Raw genomic sequence first — 23,566 nt, 5'->3', positions numbered from 1 at the left:
GGTAAGTTGGTAGAAGATAATTACTATGCAGGCTTACAGTCTACTAGATTCTAGAGCATTATGTTTGTAATAGGATTTTTTTAATAACTTAGAACTCTTGGTAACTAACTGCTGGTTACCCAACTTCTTAGGCAATTCAAGGTAAAGGACAATCAAAAAAGAAGCAAACTCGAATTTATCCAAATAACCTTGAATAAATCAAACTGAAGTTTATACCTTTACATTATCCTTATTTTCCAATGAATACTTTTTACTGTAAAGGTCTAATTTGAGAAATCGAGAGTTTATTTTTCTTTGTGTTTTAACCTGCCATTTGTGTAGCAAGTACTATTACACCATGGTTTGTTACTATGTTGTGTAGAAACAGGATGTAAGTTCTTTGCAATGGCTTCCCATTAATCAGTGTCTCAAGCACTAGGAGTCTCAAAAATATGAGTCCTGGTGTGGGTTAGTTGTATCCTCATGAAAGTTGGAAGATGAAGTTTTGTTCCTGAGTATTATTTATCTTTTTTTGGAATTCTTCAGAACATGCTACTATAAGAATTTCAGGTTATTGATATATTTCAGGGTTTTACTGTTTTTTTTGTTGTTGTTTTTTGACAAAGACCTCTAGATGGGGAAGAAAAGAAAGGGAAACTATTGAGATTTATGGAGTGGCTGCTCAGTGTCCAGGCCCATGCTGAGTGCTTTACATAATTTACCTCATTATTGGTTCCATATTACAGATGAGGAAATACTGTAATAGCATTTTATGAATGCAAACTGGATAAAACTTTAACTTCTTTAATTATCAGATTTTAGTGGTTCAAAACTTGATAGGGGATTTTGTCTCCTATTTTTTTGTTGTTTTTTTTCTATTAGAACGTATTTCATATACCAGATACCTAAATGTCTACTGACAAGCTATCACTAACGAGCATCATGAGCCTAATGTATGCTGATTTCTGTTATGGTAGTGAAATGACTGCAACACTTCTAAGTCTAAATATACTCTACTTAGTAAAAACAAGAGAATTTGGGGAATTCCCTGATAGTCCAGTGGTTAGGACTCGGAGATTCCACTGCAGGGGCACAGGTTCAATCCCTGGTCGGGGAACTAAGATCCTGCAAGCCACGTGGCACAGCCAAAAACAACAAAACAAGAGGATTTGCCTTTGCCCAGCATTCCCAGAAAGAGTCCTGAAATTCTTTCTGACTGGACCATCTGAGGTCGTATGTCCATCTTGAACCAATAATTGCAATTATGTATAAGATGGGGGATGAAATGTACTACTCAGTTTACCTTAACCCAAGTATAGAATCCCATCTTTGAAGCTGAGGCATGGAGTCAACTTCTTGAGAATGACATAGATCCTGAAATGGAAATGATGGGCTTTGAGGAAGGCAGAAACGGAGCCTGAGGAGGCAGGCAAACACATCTGTCTACAAATCATTCATTCTTTCAATTAACCATGTAGACAACAGTCTTGCTAAGAACTATGGGGGAAACTGAAAAGAATTAGACACAGTTCCTGCCATGGGTGTCTATATTTCATTATAGAGAGGGAGAAGCTAAATTAATGACTATAATGACACCTTGAAATGATGTGAAACAAAACTGGTACAACTAAGTATTAGGGTGGGAAAGATTCCTTGGAGAGGAATAATGGAAAATTCTTAAAGGAAATGAAAGATGACTTAGAGCATAAAGGACTACTTTTTTTGGGCCATGTATAATATGTTGCTGAGAGAAATTAGGACCCAGGAAAAAAATAAGATTTGTTAGGGAATAGGATGGACAGAGACTGGAGGAAGTAATATCCAGGCCTTTAGTATAAAATGTAGCACCCTAAAGAACAAAAATTATCCTATTTCACTGTTTTACTTGGATCCGTTTTTTCAATAAGAATGGTAAAAAAATAAATTAGCGTGTGATCAAAAGTATCATTTCTTGTTGGCTGAAAGTGGTAACTTCTGTATTCTCAGGTGAGTTAGTTCTGTTGCTCAGGAATCCGTGTACTGCAAAGCATGTTTTTCTTTCAGTTTACATGATTCCCTTAAGAATTTCTATTTCTGAATGAAGTTTCAACTTTATCTACTTGTATCTCATTTGTTATAAAAGAGGACATAATGTTGCTGAACTTTCAGCTAGGTTTTCAACTCAAACTCTTTGTATCTGAGCATTATTTTCCCTTACAGACTGCATAAAGTGTCTCCCACAGGGCCAAGGGTGCTGTGAGCATTTATTAGGACCCAGCTCTATATAAGGTGCCCAGGAAGATATGTGGAAGGTTCCCTAGCCAAAGACCCTCAATTTTCCATGATGGATATTATCACAGTGGAGCAAGGCCATGTGTAAACCATGGCTATTTCTGATTACAGACAGGTCTTCCTAATTGTGTGTGTCTCTGGCTAAGATTAAAATTTACATCATTTTTATAACACATAATAACTGTCAGCAGGGAATGTGGCTGCAGAAAATGTGGACTGAGGCTTTGTGAGAAGAATGAGAAGCTGCTTCCAAATCTACGAAAGGGAAAAGCTACACTTCTTTCCTCTAGTCTAAAGCATATGGTCTAAAACAAAACAAGAAAAGAGAAATACAGACATATCTCTTACTGTCACCACCCTTCTCTCCAAAAGTTAAATGCATTGAGGACATCTCTGAACAACCAGGACTAGATCATCAAGATCTATGGAGGTTGTGTGTTTGCTGGTTGACACATTCAGCCCATAATGGAGAGGACCATGCTGCTCCTTAACAAACCCTTCAAAGTTTGTTGTCTCTTCTTTGTGGTTCATGCTGTTCCATCCCTTGACATTTCCAGTCTCCTCCTCCTTTCATCTACTCTCTTTCTGCCTGCAAAATCCTTTCCATCCTTCAGTTTCATTTCAACAGCAGCCTCTCCTGTGAGGCCCTCCTGGATTCTCCCTTCTCCCAGTGCAGCTTGTTCTCCCCCCACCACTGTGCCCTCAAAGCAATATCTCATTCCACCTGCATGTATTTCTACTACATGCATCTGCCCCCTACACTAGATTATAAGCTGCTTGAGGGCAGGCCTGTGTCTCCTTTTACTTTGTGTCCCTCATTCATTACTATATAATCTTTACATATCTCTTGGGAAAACATATGCATCTTAAATATAATTATTCAAAGACAATAAATACACCAGGAAATGGATCCCCTGGTCTCATAGTTTTGCAATGTATTCCTTTTTTCTCTCAGGGATAAAATACATCAATTATATTGAAAGTTTCCACCATTAAAAAGTTTATACCTAGTAAGGGAGATTAGAAGTCTTAAATTCAACAAATAATCAACAAAATATTTAGTGTTTACTACGGACCTTGCATCATAATAGTGATGGACTAAATAGTCATGGTCACTGTCTTTATGGAGATTCTTGCCTAGTGAGGAAAATGGTCAATCAATATACAAATTAACAGATACATTAACAGACATTGTATTAAATGATATGAAGAAAGTGAATGATAATTCTGGATAAAATAGAAACTTTAGGGAAAATGTGGGTTAGAAAGGCTTTTCCGCTGGTGAGTCTGATTTGAGGCAATAAGAGTGACACCCATTCAGGGAACTTCTTGAAAGAGCCACCAGTAGGCAAAGGAAACAGGACATTTGCCAACTGGCACCTCATCCACGTAAATCTTGGCTCTTCTGAGGTCTCAAGGCTGGTAGAGAATATGAAGATATCTCTGACTCATAGGACCTTAGGGAATTTTTTAAAGTTTTGGATGTCCACCCACAGCATGGAATTTGAAGATACATAACTCAAGCAGAGCTCAGATTCATACTCTTTTATTTTAGACTTCCCTGATACGTGGTGTGTGTGTGTGTGTGTGTGTGTTTTGAGGGGGTGCAATATAGAGGCATGAAGAGTCTGTTTTACTATTTGTAAATGAGGAGTTTCATCAGATGTTCTTAACTTCCTTCTGCAATCTGCGAAGCCAGTGGTATGGAACACAGCCAATTTGTACTTGAAAATGTTCACACAAATCTGGGGGGTTCTGACATTACAGACTCAGAGGTTCTGCCACAATTCAGACTTTCTTCTGCTGGTATTAATGTAAACACCAAACTAATATGCACCTGTATTAGTTTCCTGGGGGTAACATAGCAAATCATCACAATCTTAGTGGCTTAAAACAATAGAAATTTATTCTAACACAGGTTGGAAGCCAGAAGTCTAAAATCAAAGACTCATAGGGCCGCACTCCCCTTGAAGGGTCTATGGGAAAATCATTCCTTGCCTCTTCCAGCTTTTTAGAGGCTCCAGGCATTCCTTAGCCTGTGGCTGCATAAAGTCCAATCTCTGCCTGTCTTCACACAACCTTCTCTTCTCTCTGTGTATCTCTCTTCTGTGTGTCTTTTTTAAAAAAATAATTAATTAATTAATTTACTTTTGGCTGCTTTGGGTCTTCATTGCTGTGCGCGGGCTTTCTCTAGTTGCGGCAAGCAGCGGCTACTCTTCGTTGTGGTGCACGGGCTTCTCATTGCGGTGGCTTCTCTTTGTTGCGGAGCATGGGCTCTAGGAAACGCGGGCTTCAGAAGCTGTGGTACACAGGCTCAGTAGTTGTGGCTTGTAGGCTCTAGAGCACAGGCTCAGTAGTTGTGGTGCGCGGACTTAGTTGCTCCACGGCATGTGGGATCTTCCCCGACCAGGGCTCAAACCTGTGTCCCCTGCATTGGCAGGCAGATTCTTAATCACTGCGCCACCAGGGAAGTCCCTGTGTGTCTCTTTAAAGGACACTTGTCATTGGATTTAGGGTCCACATGGATAATCCAGGATGATCTCATCTTGAGATCCCTAATTTAATTACATCCACGAGGATTCTTTTTCCAAATAAGGTCACATTTATAGGTTTCTGGGATTAATAATTGAACATATCTTTCTGGGTGCTGGCCACCATTCAACCCCACTACACCATCTTACTCAGAAAACATGGGAAAGGCAAGGCATTTCTACTTTCATTGTACATAGCTGTAGCTTAAATAAATGAATATAGAAATATTAGCCACAATACTAGCATGTCACCTGAGATGAAAAAACATCATCCAGGGGAAAAATACTGAGGACAAGTCAATGACACAGGTTTTTGATCTCCAGTGAATGCTTTTCACTGTTGGCCATTCTTGGAACTTGAAAGTCCAAGTCCTTTTTGAGTATTCTATCTTAAGAATAATTCTGTGGCCAGAATCCAGAGAAGCTACTGATACTGGTATTTGGTAGCTTTAAGAAGCTGAGGGTGAATCAGAGCCAAGAAAGAAATGCCTTTGGCTGTCTGGTAATCAGACCATCACAAGGCAGTTCTGTTGTCTGAGCCTAAAGCGGAAGTCTGGGTGAGCTAAGAGATGGAGTTAAGATAGGACTGCAAAAGCCCTGTCTTTGTTAAATTATGGAATCTCAGGATTGGTCATCTTATCTTACCATCAGATTCAGTGATGAGTTTTCTGTACAACAATCTGCCAAGAAGTTTTCCAATCCATGTTTGAATATCTGGCACCTCTTCTTTCATCGGGCATTAATGGTTCGTTGCTTCTTCTACCCATTTTAACTTCTGACATGGATCTCACCCTGTGTTTAATAATGGACAAAATGGTCCTCTTTTCCTGTACAGAGGACCAAAATGCTCCTAGCAACTTAGTTTCCTCTCTTAGAAAATATTGAAACGTACCCTTTGCCACACGTATCTGAGAGTCATGAGTCATTTTTGTAAGAAGGGACTAAATTATCTTATCTTAGAATTCACCTTGACTGTGGTTAGAATATGCAGTTCAGAGGCAGCTGGGTAGCAAATCAAAAACAAAGGAGTGGGGAGAGCTGAGAATTAGATGGGAAACTGAGGAGATAAGTGGCACCTCCTCCTATGCTGGGATTTCTGCAAGAACTTACTTTAGCCCCTGTGGGATGGGATAGGGGATAAACTTTGAAGGAAAGAGGTGAGGGAATAAGAGCATAAGGCAAAGCTTGAATTCTTCCAGAGATTCCATTAGAAATAATGCAACGATGAAGGGAAGCAGGAGCAGCCCTTGGAAATAGGGGCCAAAATGAATAACAGAGGAAGGAGTCCCTAAAGAACTTTAGAGCCAGGCTGGAGTCAATATTTGAGGGGCTGGCTGGTCCTGGGAGGGACACATCTAAATTAATGCGAGGGCATGGAGTGAAAGACAGAAGCAGCAGAATGTGAAGATGTTTTTTGGGTTCAGAGAAACTCAAGACCAAGAGGGGGCTGGAAAGCAAAACCAGGAACTAGGCAAAAAGCAGTCAGAGGAGAGGTGTGGTATGACTCCAGCCTGACATTCTTAGGAGAAGACTGTGTCCCAGATGCTCATCAGGGATCCCTGGGCACCGGGCAGCAGGCACTTACATAGAGCAGCCCCTCGTGTCCATCGATAGCTAGACATGGCTCTCCCTGGGCTAGATTCATCTGGGGTTGAGCAGCTAGTCAGGCTCACTTTAACCATCTCTGAGTGTGATTTCCAATCACAAAAAGGGGGAATTATGGACTTACAGTTCAAGAAGTGAAAAGGAATTAAGAAAGGGGCTCAGGACTCTATCTTCAGGACAAATCAAATTTTGGTAATTAAACTTTAATGTGGTTTTGTTTTTCTATTATCGTGCAACCTGATGAACCACTTCTCAAACATTTATTGGCTTTAGAGAATATCAAGTGGGCCTATTTAATTACTTCTCCAAGTCTTCTGCTAGTATTCAAATTAACTGCCTTTAAATACCCTGGTAATTGGTCATAGATGTGTAAACAAGTGCAGTGGAGAAACAAGGACCAACTATCTAGGAGAATCCCCACCTCAGAGGAAAGCAGGGCTGCAGCAGGATGGAATGTCCACTTTTTTTCACAGGAGGAAGACTTCTGTACTGCTGCAACTCTGTGAACTGGCACTCAGCATTTGGGATTCAGTGCTGCCACTAGTTAGCTGAGTGAACCTGGGAAAGTTTCTGAGCTTTTCAGAGCCTCAGTTTCCTCATTAAGGATAAAAATACCCAGATCCTAGACTTCTTGGGAGGATTATAAGTAACGTATGTGACATTTCCAAAATGAGGAAGAACTGAGAACATGGCAGCTCTGTTATCAACAAATTGTGCTAGAATCAACATGTCCATTGTTGATGAGAAAGCACAGACCCAGAGGCACCTGGAACTGAAGATGAGAGAAGGGGGAGCCTCAGCAGATTTGCCTTGCTAATTTCTCAGTAGCTTTGACTTGTGGAAAGCCTTACTGCTCTAAGATATTTCACATTCGCCTTGGAGGTATGGTGCCTTCCAACCATAGATGTTGGTGAGTTCTCAAATGAAAAGTCATCTTTCCCTTAATAAAGAGACTCAACATTCTCTAAAGTAATTTCCCATTCCCAGTCCTCCCTAGATGTTCTGTTGGCAGTGGCATCTTGACTTGTTGGCAGATTAAATTGAGCTCCAAGACAGAGGTCAGTGATTTTTCCAGAGCTCTATTTAGATGTGAAGCAAAGACAGGATTTGAACAGGAGAATACCTGTAGAACTTCTGGAATACATTTCTTTCGTTGTTGGCTTAGCTTGCTGAGGGCTGAGGGTATGGTTTCAAGGGGCAATGAGTTACTTGAGGACAGCATTTTACCCATAGTTCCTCGTTTTGCTCATTTCAGTATTCTGCCCATAAGAACAACTAATAACGATTGCTGGCTGATTGGAGTCATTTAGATAAAGTATTTTTAAAAACCTGCTTGAGAGTAACAGCTTAAATTAGAAAGCAGAAAGAAACTTTTTACTTTAAATGAATATTTTGTATCCGTCAATGTAAAACAATTTGGCACTGTAAATCTAGATCCATAAATATTTTCATGTCATACAACCACTCTTTTCTTGGATGCCAGCTTCTGGAAATAATCCAAAATATGTAAAACACTTAATTCACAAAAATGTTTATCATACAGTTATTTATAACAACAGTAAGTTGGAAATGTCCCATTGCTGAATATTTGGTTAAATAGCATTTGAAGATGACCACTTGATGGGATGTTATTTAAAAGTACAGAAGCTTGGGGCTTCCCTGGTGGAGCAGTGGTTGAGAATCTGCCTGCTAATGCAGGGGACATGGGTTCGAGCCCTGGTCTGGGAGGATCCCACATGTCGCGGAGCAACTAGGCCCGTGAGCCACACCTACTGAGCCTGTGCGTCTGGAGCCTGTGCTCCGTAACAAGAGAGGCCACGAGAGTGATAGGCCCGTGCACCGCGATGAAGAGTGACCCCCACTCACCACAACTAGAGAAAGCCCTCGCACAGAAACGAAGACCAAACACAGCCAAAAATAAATAAATTAATTAATAAACTCCTACCCCCAACATCTTCTTTAAAAAAAAAAGAAGTGGAGAACCGGCCACCCTCTGAGAGTCACTGTCACCAAGGAAGGGTGAGCAGGGGCCCCTGACCTTCCCCACAGACACTGCCTGTAGCCCCTTTCTGAGCTCCCCACTCCAACTTCCCCCGTTCAAAAAAAAAAAAAAAAATAAGTACAGAAGCTTCAAGGCTAAGTCCTTCAATATATCACTAGTGAAAAATATGGGTTGAAAATTGAGGTACAATGTAATTATATCTATCTCACTAACATAGATGAATAGAAAGATACTAGCAGAAAATATACTAAAATATTCAAGAGAGTGGAAAAATTCTGTTCATCTAATTTTTCTTTAGTTTTGTTGCCTCTTTCTGTAATAAAATAAAACATAGAAACACCGAGAAAAGTAAAGGAAACAAAACCATTGTAGTTATTATGAAGGAAAAAAAATGGAGAAGATGAACAAGTAGATAGTTAAGCACCAAAAATGGTCAGAGTGGTGCTGAAAAGAAGAAAGCCTACTTGTGATACTCTTGATGAAACATACTCAGCGTGAATCATGTGAAATGAAAATGTGAAAAGCAGCCTCTTTAGTGATATTCTATCCTGACTTTGTTAAGTTTCAATTCTTCATTGGGCTATATGCAAGCTTAGAGGCGAGGAAGTTACTAGCATGGCCGACTACCGAGTTTTGTCTCTCGGAAGCCCTCCTCCCTTACTGGTTACCTGACAGGTTGTTTCTGTCTTTGGGGCTGGGGTGGATTAAGGAGGCCAGGTCCTGTGATTAAGGAGGCCAGGTCATGTGATGAAGGTGGCAAGAAGACCATTACAGCCTTGGGCATAGGGGATTTCCAGGAACACACTCCCACAGGTTTAACATTTTCTGAGAACACACAATCCTTGGGCAACTAGGTATTTCTTTGGAGCAAGATTTCCAGTAAGGAGGTGAGGGACATATGCGAGCGTCAGAATTCACATTTACTACCAACAGACCTCGATATCTGAGAAAAGCTGCCCCTGGGAATGGAAAGAACTCACAGATTGCTCCTTATTTTGGAGAAAGTAGGTGGTGAAATAGTGTGCTGAGTGGCTTGCAGGGCAGTGTGGCTCTTACTCTGTACAAACACAAAAGCTCTGAGTTTCACCCTCGTGGGGATCTGACCCCAGCTTTCACTACCTTATGGGTCACCAGAAATTATCAAGTCGGGAACAAGGTTTAACTCCTCAAGTGATTGCAAAAATAATAGCTCAAATCCAGAATGCTATTGTTTGTTGAAACTGAATTTTTTCATTCGTGAGGCTGCAGATCTATAACTGTACTTAAAATTGCCCAAGCAAGGTTTTTTTTTTTTTTTTTTTTGCTATTTTAGTTGAAGAAGCAGGAGATTCCTTTCAAACTTCAGAAATAGTATAAGCAAAGGAAAATGACCATGAAAGAGTACAAACACAAGGAAAAAACAGGAGAGCGGTGACTGTTTAATGTTACTTAGGCATATAATTCTTTCAAATGGATTTCTTTTTTTTTTAATTATTCATTTATTTATTTATGGCTGTGTTGGGTGTTTATTGCTGCGCGTGGACTTTCTCTAGTTGTGGAGAGGGGGGCTACTCTTCATTATGGTGCATGGGCTTCTCATTGAGGTTACTTCTCTTGTTGCGGAGCTCGGGCTCTAGACACACAGGCTTCAGTAGTTGTGGCACGTGGGCTCAGTAGTTGTAGCTCACGGGCTCTAGAGCACAGGCTCAGTAGTTGTGGTGCACGGGCCTAGTTGCTCTGTGGCATGTGGGATCTTCCTGGACCAGGGCATGAACCTGTGTCCCCTGCATTGGCAGGCAGATTCTTAACCACTGCACCACCAGGGAAGTCCCTCACATGGATTTCTTTAGAGCCGATATTTCTGTTTTGTGTTTTCCACCCTGCTTCTGATATTTTCAGACAGATTTTTTTTTTTAGCTACCCTGAGGTGGTTCTTAACATGGAGCTGTCATTCCAGAGTCTTTTCTCAAAATATTTTGGATAAAACGCTGTTTGATTTTCCCAGAATGATTAAAGTGAATGCCCCTATTTGTTTCCAACAGAAATAACAAAATGTAATTTGTTCTAAAGGTATCTCAAAGTCAAGGAAGCCATTTGTCCACAACCTTTCTCATGTTTTTGCCTCTTCTAGCTGGGGCTGGATATTCATTGTGGCTCCTATCTGGTGTTCTTGAAGAGGTATATATGAGGGTGGGCTTAGAGCATGGCTCTGCCATGTAGAAGCTGCCTTTTACCTCTCTAGGCCTCTGATGCCCTCCTATAATGGTGCTGTGTCATGGGAACAGTTCTGGACGGGAACAGGATTGCTGAGATTAAGCTAGTGATTGCTGTGTTAGGTAAGGAAGGTCCCTGTGTGGGCCGCAGTGTCTTCCTCAGTTTAAATGGACACAAGAAGCTCTAGGTTTCACCCTAATGCTAAGATTTTGTGATTTTTGTCTTCTGATCCCTGGCATAGGTGTTCCTCTGGCCCTGCAGACACAGTGGTAAAGTATACAGCTTTCATGGATCCTTTCTTTCCAGAAGGGTCCAAATGTGGGTGTGGAGGATGACAAGGAGAAAGTCAGATGACAGTGATAAGCACTGTGAAGAAATAACTGGGGTAGGACTTGTTTTCTGATATTGAATGATCAGGAAGCTGTCACCCACAGTCCCTTTTGTTCAGTGTGCAGCAGGAGAAGTGATCCAGGGATGGAATGGGAAGCAAAGAGGAATGAAGAATAAGGTCCGAGGGACCAGGCCTTTTATCACGAGCCTGATCAGGTCACCCAAAGCTCCCAGTTACTGGCACAGCAGCCACTGTGAGTCATACTTCATTACTCTGCTCCCGACCTTAAGGCAGCCACTTAGCCATTGATCCTCTGTATTAATTCTTTGCCTTTGTCAATAAATATCTTCTCCCATTTGGTGGGTTGTCTTCATTTTTCATCCTTTGCTGTGCAGAAGTTTTTCAGTTTGATGTAGTCCCATTTGTTTATTTTTGCTTTTGTTTTCTTTGCCTGAGGAGATATATCTGGAAAGATATTGATAAGACCAATGTCAAAGAGTGTACTGCCTATATTTTCTTCTAGGAGTTTTATGATTTCAGGTCTTACCTTCAAGTCTTATATCGATATTGAGTTGATTTTTGTGTATGGTGTGAGATAGTGGTCTAGTTCCATTCTTTTGCATGTAGCTGCCCAGTTTTCCCAGCACCATGTATTGAAGAAACTGTCCTTTCTCCATATGTATATTCTATTCGTAATTAATTGTCCATGTATGTGTGGGTATATTTCTGGGCTCTCAATTCTGTTCCATTGATCTATGTATCTGTTTTTTCCCCTAGTAGCTGTTCTGATCAATATAGCTTTATAATATGGCATGAAATCAGGGAGTGTGTTACCTCCAGTTTTGTTCTTTCATCTTAAGGTTTCTCTGGCTTTCTGGGTCTTTTGTGGTTCCATATAAATTTTTGAATTTTTGTTTCTATTTCTGTGAAAAATGTCCTTGGGATTTTAATAAGGATTGCACTAAATATATAGATTGTTTTAGGGAATATAGACATTTTAACAATGGTAATTCTTCCAATCCATGAACACAGAAATCTTTCCATTTATTTGTGTCTTATTAAATTTCTTTCAACAATGTCATAATTTTCCGTGTACAGGTGTTTCACCTTATTGGATAGATTTATCTCTAGGCATTTTATTCTTTTTGTTGCAATTGTAAAAGGGATTGTTTTCTTAATTTCTCTTTCTGCTAGTTCATTGTTAGTGTATAGAAATGCAACAGATTTTTGTATGTTGATTTTGTACCCTGTAACTTTACTGTGTTCATTTATTATTTCTAATAGTTTTTTTGGTTGAGTTTTTAGGGTTTTCTATATGTAAAATCATGTCATCTGCAAATAGTGACAGTTTTACTTCTTCTTTTCCAATCTGGATGAGTTTTATATGTTCTCCTTGCCTAATTGCTCTGGCTAGGACTTCCAATACTATGTTGAATAAGAGTGCAAGAGTGGGTATCCTTGTCTTGTTCCTGATTTTAGAGGAATAGCTTTCAGGTTTTTACCACTAGTGAGATGATCCTATGGTTTTTATCCTTTATTTTGTTAATGTGGTGTATCACACTGATGGATTTGTAGATGCTGAAACATTCTTACATCCCTGGAATAAATCCCACTTGATCATGGGATATGATCCTTTTCATGTATTGCTGTATTCAGTTTGCTGATGTTTTGTTGAGGATTTTTGCATTTATGTTCACCAGAGATATGGGCTTGTAACTTTCTTTTATGGGGTTGCTTTGTCTGGTTTTGGTATCAGGGTAATGTTGACCTCGTAAAATAAGTTAGGAAGCATTCCCTCCCCTTCAATTTTTTGGAAGGGTTTGAGAAGGGTAGGTATTAAATCTTCTTTAAATGTTTGGTAGAATTTACCTGTGAAGGCATCTGGTCCTGGATTTTGTTTTTTGGGAGGTTTTTGATTATTATTTCAATCACTTTATTTGTGATCAGTTTATTCAGGTTTTCTATTTCTTCATGATTCAGTCTTGCAAGGTTGTATAATTCTAAGAATTTGTCCATTTCTTCTAGGTTGTCCAATTTGTTGGCATACAGCAGTTTATAATTTTCTCTTATAATTCTTCGTATTTCTGTGGTATTTGTTGTTATTTCTCCTCTTTCATTTCTGATTTTATTTATCAGAGACTTCTCTCTTTTTTTCGTAGCTAAAGATTTGTCTAGCTAAAGGTTTGTTAATTTTGTCTATGTTTTCAAAGAACCAGCTCTTAGTTTGATTGATCATTTCTACTGTCTTTCTAGTCTCTATTTTACTTATTTCCACTCTGATCTTTAATATTTCCTTCCTTCTAACTGCCTTTGGGCCTGGTTTGTTCTTCTTTTTCTGGTTCCTTTAGGTGTAAGTTTAGGTTACATTGTTTATTTGAGATTTTTCTTGTTTCTGGAGGTAGGCCTGTATTGCTATACAAACTTCCCTGTTGGTACCACTTTTGCTGTATCCCACAGATTTTGATATGTCATATTTTCACTTACACTTGTCTTCAGATATTATTTGATTTCTCTTTTGATTTCCTCTTTGACCCAATAATTGTTCAGTAGCATGTTTTTCAGTCTCTTCATTTTATCTTTCATTTTCTGGTTGCTCTATATCTCCATTGTTTCTTTTTCCTTGTGCTTCCATCTGCCATTTTGGTTTGGTGTTTTTTATAATGTTTTTCTTGGTTTCCTCTTTTTTCTGTTTTGTGTCTCTGCTCTAGACTTATGTTTTATAGTCGCCGTAAGTTTATATAAAACGTCTCATGGATAAAATAGTCCATTTCTGCTGATAGTATCTTATCTTCATTTACCTACATGAGATCCATCCTTTTCCTCTTCCCCTTTTGTGTTTTTGTTGTCTCAAATTATCCCTTTTTATGAGTTTTTGCTTTTTTTTTTACCAAATTGAAGTAGCTATAGTTATTATTTTCTGCTTCTCTTCCTTTTAACCTTTATGCTTTAATAAAGTGTTCAAGAACATATGCTGATATAGAGTTGCAATTTTTTTATCCTGTCTGTCTATTTATCACCTTACTCAAAGTTCTGTGTATTTTTACCTTTTGTTTCTGGTAGAGAAGCTCCTTTCAACGTTTTTTACAAACTGTGTCTTTACTGATAAACTCCCTTAGCTTTTGTTCGTCTGGGAAAGTCTTTATTTCTCCTTTGTACCTGAATGACAACTTCGCTGAATAGAGTATTCTTGGATGACAGTTTTATCTTTCAGCATTTTGAGAATGTCATCCCATTCCCTCCCAGCCTGTAGAGTTTCTGCTGAAAAATCTGCTGATTGCCTAAAAGGGGTTTCTTTGTAGGATACAATCCTTTTTCTCCTGGTTGCCTTTAAAATTCTTTGTCATTGATTTTTTTTTTTTTTTTTTTTGTGGTACGCGGGCCTCTCACTGTTGTGGCCTCTCCCGTTGCGGAGCACAGGCTCCGGACGCACAGGCTCGGCGGCCATGGCTCACGGGCCCCGCCGCTCCACGGCACGTGGGATCTTCCCGGACCGGGGCACGAACCCATGTCCCCTGCATCAGCAGGCGGACTCTCAACCACTGCGCCACCAGGGAAGCCCTGTCATTGACTTTTGATAGTTTTAATATATTGTGTCTTGGAGAAGGTCTTTTTGCATTGAGGTAATTAGATGTTCTCTTAGCTTCACAGTTGTGTATATCCAGTTCCTTCCCCAGGTTTGGAAAGTTCTCAGCTATTGTTTCTTTAAATAAACTCTCTGTTCCCTTCTCCCTCTTCTGAGATACCCATCACCTTAATGTTTCCCTTCCTAAAAGAGTCGGATACTTCTTATAGAGTTTCTTCATTTTGGGGGATCTTGATTTTCTTTCCTCTTCTATCTGTATCATTTCTAGATTTCTATCTTTGAGCTCACTGATTCCCTCTTCTGTATGGTCTGCTCTGTTTAGAATGCTTTCTAATGCATTCTTTATCTCATTTATTGAGGTCTTTAGCCCCAGAATTTGTTTGGTTATTTTTTTAGCGTTTCAATCTCCTTGGTAAAGTATTGCTTCTGTTTACTAGTTTTATTCCTGAGCTCACTAAACTGCCTTTCTGATTTTCCTTGTAGCACGTTGAGTTTCCTCATGATAGCTTTTTGGAATTCTCCTATCAGTTAGATCACAATATTTTGTGACTTTAAGTTTGGCTTCCGGAGAACTGTCATTTTCTTTTTGTAGTACCATGTTACTGTGGTGCTTGATGACTTCTTCCTTTGCTGGCGCATCTGAAGTATTGCACACCTTTCTTCTTTAGGTAAAGTTGTTTTTTGTTTTGTTTTTTCACTTGTCTCTAAGAATTCAACAGGTTAGAAATTAAAGGCCTTTCTTTTGCTTTCCAGTAGTTGGCACTATAGCATGAGTTTCTGATTTCTCTTACTTGAGCTGCCTCTGGTTGTATTTGAGAATTGGCACTTTCTGCCCTTCACTGCCTGTCAGAGATGTGGCCCACAGCCCTCATTATCCCTGCTTGTGCCTCCAGCATCACTGGTACCTTGCTGCTGCCCATGTCACTGGCATCACTGCCTGGGGCACCGGAATGGTAGGCTCTTCCACTAAGCTCAGGATCTCCTGATTTGCACACTCCCTCACCACGGGAGAGGGGAAGGTGATGGGGAGCTGGGGTGGTGCAGGCACCTCTGCCATGTCTGGTGCTGTCAGGTTCACAGGCTCTGCTGCTGCACACAGAGGGCAGAGGGGCTGGAGTTGTGGGTTCCTCTGCAGTTGGCAGGATAGGGTCACAGGCCACCCACCACACTGCTGCCCATTTATCCATGGCTGTGGCTGGGAGGTGGCTGGGAGGCCAGAGTTGTTTGTACCTCCTCCTCTGCTGCTACTGAGTTCTCTGGGACTCTGGGCTCTGCTGCTGTGACTGGTGACCTAGGATTGCAGGTGTCACCTCTACTGTTTTTCTGGTTCTACCTCCTCTATTTGTTCCAATGCATCCACTTTTAGATGTACAGATATGTGGAATTCCCCAGCACCCTGGTGTGTTGGGCAGGGGCACCTTTGTTGAGTTGTGGATGTTTTACTGGTTGCAGATTGAAGGGGAAGAACAAAGAGAGCTTCTCACATCAGTGTGATGCTGATGTCATTCCCCGACTACTTTATTTTGGTATCCCATGTAACTTTTTCATGTTACTAGAACAAACATTAATAGTTCAAGGAAGATCTGAGAGAGGTAAACTTTCTGAGCGTTCATGTATATCTTTCCTTTTGTCTCCATCTCAAGTGGTGGTTTGGTTGAAAGCAGACTTCTAAATTCAAAATCATCTTTCAGAACCATTTAGATTTTTTTCTTCAGCATTCACTATGTCAGAAGTCTGATGCTGATTTTTCTTAAGTTCTTTTATAGAGTATCTGGATTCCCCCCCTCCACCACCCCATGAGAACTTTTAGTACGTTTGGTTTCATCCATTCAACAGTTATTTATTAAGAAGGTATTATGTGCGAAGCTGTGTCCCCAGTGCTGGAGGTATAAAAGTGAACAAAACAGAATTTCTTGTCCTCAAGGAGTTTGAATCATAGTGGAGGGAGCAAGAAGACAAACAATGAAAACATGGTATGTTGGTGATAAATGCTGTGGAGAATAATAAAGTAGAAAAAGAGGAAAAGGTGTGCTGGGTGGAAGTGGTCAAGTGTTGACATTTTAAATATGGAGGAAAGGAATCAGTGAAGTACCTTTGGTCAGAGATGTGAAGGGGGTGAAGGTGCAAGTTGTGCAGATATGTGGGGAAAGAACATCCTGAAGAGGAAACTTCATGTGCAAAGGCCCTGAGGTGGGAACATGCCAGGGATGTTTGAGGGAAAGCAAGGAGTTATTATGTTTAGTTGGAATATACCAGTGGAAGGGAGAGTTATAGGAGATAAGATCAAAGAAAGAGAGTGTGAGGGAAGAGGGCTTAAATTCTGTAGGGCCTAATAGACTATTTTCCAAATTTTGACTAGATTCTGAGTAAAATGAGAGGCCATTAGAGGGTTGTGAAGAGAGGAATGACTTACATTCTGACTTACATTTTGAAAGATCACTCTGGTTGCTGAACTGGGAATAGACTATAGGGCAGGCAAGAGTAAAAAAAGGGAGAATTCATGAATTTGTTATAATCCCAGTGAAACATGTTGTGGCTTGAATTACAGTTGTAGCAATGTAAGTGGTGAAGAGAAGACACACCTTAGATTTATTTTATTTTTTTGTAACTTTTAACTTAGAAAAATTTTATACTTACAAAAACATTATATGAATGGTACAAAGGACTCCAATATATCCTTAACCCAATTCCCCAATTGTAACGTTTACCACATTTACCTTTCACTTTTTATATATACATATTATAATATTTTGATTCATTTGGGAATAAGTTGAAGACATGATGCTTTTATTTCTATGACATGCAGTATATATTTCCTAAGAACAGTACATTCTCTTAAATAACCACATACAATAATCACAGTCAGGAAAGAAACACTGATGCAATTCTGTTACATCATCTGTAGACTCTGTGTCAATTGTCTCAGGAATGTACTTTATAGAAAAAAAATCTGGTCCAGGTATCCTATGTTGATTATTTTGAAGAAAAGAGGATAGAAGTTGCTTACGGAGTGGAGCTTAATTTGGGGAGAAAAAGAGGAATCAAGGATGACTCTAAGGTTTTTCACTCAAGCAACTAGAAAGTGGAGTTACTATCACCTGAGACTAGAAAAACTTTGAGAGTAACAAGTTTATGTGTATGTCTGGGACGTGGGGGGAGAAAGGTACAGGAGTTCAGTTTTGGATGTACTAAATTTGAGATGTTTATTAGACATCCAAGTGGATATGTGAGTGTGTTCTTTGTGATTTGAAATTCCATCCTGATTCTAAACATGAATCTCTTCTATTGTTTCAGCTCAGCACTGGGTGAGATCTACTAACATAAAGATGTCATCTTTTTTGTGTGTAGGAGATGGTCTTCGATTATGAGTACTCCGTGCCATTTTGCTCACTCCAGATGATGTTGGAACTTCTAGATTTGCCCTAAGTGTCTTGTAGCATTCATTTTCAATATTCTCTCTTGGCCATTTCTTTGTTCCATCTGTGAGAATCTTTCTGAACATTCTTACAAGCTCACCAATTGGGTTTTTGGTACATCTATTATTCAGTAACAACTATAACTGAATTTCTTTCACATCATTCTCTTCTCTTTGATGGTATTAATTACATTTAAATTTACTTTTTATCCTTTGTCCTCTTAGCAAACTAGCTAGTCTGTTAGTTCATTTGCCTGCGGAGTTTGATTTTTTTTAATGTGGCATTTGTTTTCTTTAAATGTCCAGTGATTATTCCTGTCTTTTTATTGTTGATTTAATATATAAATGTCATCACTTGCTAACGGATGTACATGAAGCACGCAATGTCCTCTCCAACCTGAGTCTTCAATTTTTGTTCGTTGGGGGTGAATTCTCCTATGTGGTGTCAACTTGCACCAATCCTTATAATATTTAAACATGATCAGCATAATAGCCTGCTAACAGTATTAATCTTTTTGTCCTGCCTTCCTCCAATCCTTTCTCCATTCTGTTTCCCAAAGTAAGCTTTTGGAATTGAAATATTAAAACGTCATTTGATATTTTACAATTTGCATCTTTATAATTTTCAGTAGACAAGCTTCATCTACAGATATTCACCTATTTTTCTACTCATTTACCTAATATTCCTGGCACATCAGACTATCGGTAATTCCCTGAACATGCATCCATGCCTTTTCTCAGACTCTTGTCTTTACCTGGAGTGCTCTACCTCTTTCTGTCTGCATCTAGAACTTGAATGCATCCTTCAAGATCCAGCACCTGTTACAAATCTGTGCCCAAGCATTACTCCATTGCTGCTACATTTTGATGCCTTCACTCTCCACTGCATTAAATAAATTACTCCCCTTTCTGAATTCTTGTGGCATTTTCCTGTAGGTGTAGGTGTTGTTGTAAATAACTTATGTACCTCTTTCTCCCCTACTAGACAGAAGGAGATTTAAATGCAGGGAGGGATATGTTTTATTAATCTCAGAATATTAACTACCTACTAGATGAAAGATACGTAAAATAATATGATTTCTTTATTGAACGAAGTGAGAAATCCCAAAGTAGATTATAGATGCACTTCTAGAAAGGAGAGGTGGTCCTGGGACCTGAAGTCTAGGCACTCATGAGGATATGGATTGCCTAATGCTATTTTGTAGGACTGTACAATTTTTTTTTTAGGATTCTCAACTCGTAGACTGGCCTCTAATGTTGGTTCCATCATGGATTCCTTATAAAACAGCCACAGAAGCCACTTTATGTCTTACTTATGATATGGAGGTAGGCCTCAGGCCATGGGTAATGACCACTGGGGCCCAAGCAGGGTTGTGAGCAAAGCATGGGGAAGGGAACTGGTGAGACTCAAGGAAATAGCCCCTGCCAAGCCTCAGGCAAAGCTGAAGAGTTCTCCTGTGTGGGTTGAGGTCAGAGCAGAACAATGAAGAAATTCTTCAGGGAAGATGGGGGAATCCTGGTGCTCCAGTGGCGGAGAGGCTGGATATAGAATTATAAAGGCTGGCGGGAGAGATTTAGTATGTCATGCTAAGACATTTATACATCTCTGAGAGGCAATGGGAAAACAAGTGGGAGTTTTTAAGAACAGAAATAAAATCATTTAGGATATAATTTAGACCTCAGTCTCCTGTGTCAAACTGTACATTTGGGGTCTATAGAGAGAAGAAACAACTTGTAGGTATGAAAAAAAAAACATTCCAGGAATAGCAAGAAGGCCTGTAGGTCTGGAGCATCAGCTGAGGGTGGGGTGAGGAAAGAGCAGTCATGACAAAAAGTATGCTTTGAAATATAAGTTGGGGTCAGATTACAAATGGCTTATATGGTGTGTACGGTGTGTGGTGTGGTAAGCGTCAGACTTCATTCTTTTCACTAAAAGGAACCAAGGAAGCGTGGTTGTTTGTTTGTTTGTTCTTTGCCACTTGGCTTGTGGGAGCTTGAGGGATCTTAGTTCCCCAACCAGGGATTGAACCCGGGACCTGGGCCCTCAGCAATGAAATCTCAGAGTCCTAACCCCTGGACTACCAGGGAATTCCCCACAAGTAGGAGAATGAGAGAAGGCAGAGGGAAACTAGAGTTTGAGGCCAGGCTTCTTGCTGTGCTTCAGGGGTCAATGACAGAGATAAAGAAGAGCTCGCTGCCCAAGGCAAGGTGGCTCACAGAGAGCCGGGGAGGCAGCCCTGCTCCTTAGGAGAGGGTGCCCTGGGCCCACAGTTTATTCTAAAATCGCGACATCACTTACTGAATTAGATCCAAACGCAGCCCTTTCAGGGATATGTTTAATAAGGTCAAGGTGGTTTTTAACCATTATTTCACACATTCGGTTAAAAATTCATGCCTACTATAAAAAAAACACTCATGTTAGTTCTGAAAGAAATTCAACATTAAAAACAGATACACAAATGACTAAAATAAAGAATTAAAATGGGAATTAATGAAGCAATGAAAGAAGGAATGAGACACTTAGGTGAAGCATTTTGAGAAAGCAGCTGAGAATGTATAAGGGGGCCAGAGAGGGCTCCTGAAAGAAAAGGAATTTGAGTTTCAACCTCAGGAGTGTGCAGAAGGGAATGAATAGGGTATAATATTTTGGGGAGGGGCAACACAATAAGATATTTGGGTGACATATCTAAGTAACATCAGCAATAAATACTATAGATGCTGTTTATAAAAAATTCCCTGCACACAAGACTCTTAGATAGCCTCATCCACCAGAGAGCAGACAGCAGAAGCAAGTTCCTGTTCCTGTGCAAAAAAAACCACATTCATAGAAAGACAGACAAGATGAAAAGGCAGAGGGCTATGTACCAGATGAAGGAACAAGATAAAACCCCAGAAAAACAACTAAATGAAGTGGAGATAGGCAACCTTCCAGAAAAAGAATTCAGAATAATGATAGTGAAGATGATGCAGGACCTCAGAAAAAGAATGGAGGCAAAGATCGAGAAGATGCAAGAAATGTTTAACAAAGATCTAGAAGAATTAAAAACAAAGAAACAGAGATGAACAATACAATAACTGAAATGAAAACTACACTAGAAGGAATCAATAGCAGAATAACTGAGGCAGAAGAACGGATAAGTGACCTGGAAGACAGAATGGTGGAATTCACTGTTGTGGAACAGAATAAAGAAAAAAGAATGAAAAGAAATGAAGACAGCCTAAGAGACCTCTGGGACAACATTAAACGCACAACATTTGCATTATAGGGGTCCCAGAAGGAGAAGAAAGAAAGGACTTGACAAAATATTTGAAGAGACTATAGTCGAAAACTTCCCTAATATGGGAAAGGAAATAGCCATCCAAGTACAGGAAGCGCAGAGAGTCACATACAGGATAAACCCAAGGAGAAACACGCTGAGACACACAGTAATCAAACTGGCAAAATTTAAAGACAAAGAAAAGTTATTGAAAGCAGTAAGGGAAAAACAACAAATTACATACAAGGGAACTCCCATAAGGTTAAGAGCTGCTTTCTCAGCAGAAACACTAAAAGCCAGAAGGGAGTGGCATGATATACTTAAAGTGATGAAAGCGAAGAACCTATGACGAACATTACTCTACCCGGCAAGGATCTCATTCAGATTCGACAGAGAAATCAAAAGCTTTACAGACAAGCAAAAGCTAAGAGAATTCAGCACCACCAAAGCAGCTCTACAACAAATGCTAAAGGAACTTCTCTAAGTGGGAAACACAAGAGAAGAAAAGGACTTACAAAAACAAGCCCAAAACAATTAAGAAAATGTCATAGGAACACACATAACAATAATTACCTTAAACGAGAATGGATTAAGTGCTCCAACCAAAAGACACAGACTTCCTGAATGGATACAAAAACAAGACCCATATATATGCTGTCTACAAGAGACCCACTTCTGACCTAGGGACACATTCAGACTGAAAGTGAGGGGATGGAAAAAGATATTCCGTGCAAATGGAAATCAAAAGAAAGCTGGAGTACCAATACTCATATCAGATAAAATAGACATTAAAATAAAGAATGTTACAAGAGACAAGGAAGGACACTACATAATGATCAAGGGATCAATCCAAGAAGGAGATATAACAATTATAAATATATATGCACCCAACATAGGAGCACCTCAATACATAAGGCAACTGCTAACAGCTATAAAAGAAGAAATTGACAGTAACACAAAAACAGTGGGGGACTTTAACACCTCACTTACACCAATGGACAGATCATCTAAAATGAAAATAAATAAGGAAACAGAAGCTTTAAATGACACAATAGACCAGATAGATTTAATTGATATTTATAGGACATTCCATTCAAAAACAGCAGATTACACATTCTTCTCAAGGGCGCACAGAACATTCTTCAGGATAGATCACATCTTGGGTCACAAATCAAGCCTTAGTAAATTTAAGAAAATTGAACTCATATCAAGCATCTTTTCTAACCACAACGCTATGAGATTAGAAATGAATTACAGGGAAAAAAAACGTAAAAAACACAAACACTTGGAGGCTAAACAATACATTACTAAATAACCAAGAGATCATTGAAGAAATCACAGAGGATATCAAAAAATACCTAGAAACAAATGACAATGAAAACACGATGATCCAAAACCTTTGGGATTCAGCAAAAGCAGTTCTAAGAGGCAAGTTTATAACTATACAAGCCTACCTCAAAAAACAAGAAAAATCTCAAGTGAACAATCTAACCTTACACCTAAAGGAACTAGAGAAAGAAGAACAAATAAAACCCAAAATTAGCAGAAGGAAAGAAGTCACAAAGATCAGAGCAGAAATAAATGAAATAGAAGCAAAGAAAGCAATAGCAAAGATCAATAAAACTGAAAGCTGGTTCTTTGAGAAGATAAAATTGATAAACCATTAGCCAGACTCACCAAGGAAAAGAGGGAGAGGACTCAAATCAATAAAATTAGAAATGAAAAAGAAGAAGTTACAACAGACACCGCAGAAATACAAAGCATCCTAAGAGACTACTATAAGCAACTCTATGCCAATAAAATGGACAACTTGGAAGAAATTGATAAATTCTTAGAAAGGTATAACGTTCCAAGGCTGAACCAGGAAGAAATAGAAAATATGAAAAGACCAATCACAAGTAATGAAATTGAAACTGTGATTAAAATTCTTCCAAGAAACAAAAGTCCAGGACCGGATGCCTTCACAGGTGAATTCTATCACATATTTAGAGAAGAGCTAACACCTACCCGTCTCAAACTCTTCAAAAAAACTGCAGAGGAAGGAACACTCCCAAACTCATTCTATGAGGCCACCATCATCCTGATACCAAAACCAGACAAAGATACTACAAATAAGGAAAATTATAGACCAATATCTCTCATGAATATAGATGCAAAAATCCTCAATAAAATACTAGCAAACAGAATCCAACAACACATTAAAAGGATCATACACCATCATCAAGTGGGATTTATCCCAGGGATGCAAGGGTTCTTCAATATACACAAATCAATCAATGTGATACATCATATTAACAAATTGAAGAATAAAAACCATATGATCATCTCAAAATATGCAGAAAAAGTTTTTGATGAAATTCAACACCCATTTATGATAAAAACTCTCCATAAAGTGGACA

The 23,566-nt window shown here is 39.3% G+C and overlaps 2 protein-coding genes across 2 annotated transcripts in view; one reads left to right on the top strand and one right to left on the bottom strand.

Moving 5' to 3' along the window:
* GPR141 (G protein-coupled receptor 141) overlaps positions 1 to 23,566 on the top strand; it is a 61,239-nt gene that overhangs the window by 23,223 nt on the left and 14,450 nt on the right. The gene's annotated exons all lie outside the window — the stretch shown is intronic.
* Positions 8,670 to 23,566, bottom strand: part of THAP5 (THAP domain containing 5) — a 67,917-nt gene continuing 53,020 nt past the window's right edge. The window contains exon 5 of the mRNA XM_060305406.1: positions 8,670 to 11,377. Coding sequence (XP_060161389.1) covers positions 11,290 to 11,377 — 88 coding nt within the window. The 3' untranslated portion in view covers positions 8,670 to 11,289. The remainder of the gene's footprint in view (positions 11,378 to 23,566) is intronic.

This window comes from Globicephala melas, chromosome 9 (genome assembly GCF_963455315.2).
Source record: "Globicephala melas chromosome 9, mGloMel1.2, whole genome shotgun sequence".
NCBI lineage: Eukaryota > Metazoa > Chordata > Mammalia > Artiodactyla > Delphinidae > Globicephala > Globicephala melas.
The sequence above is the reverse complement of the archived record's forward strand: the minus strand, read 5'-3'. Positions and strand labels throughout refer to the sequence as shown.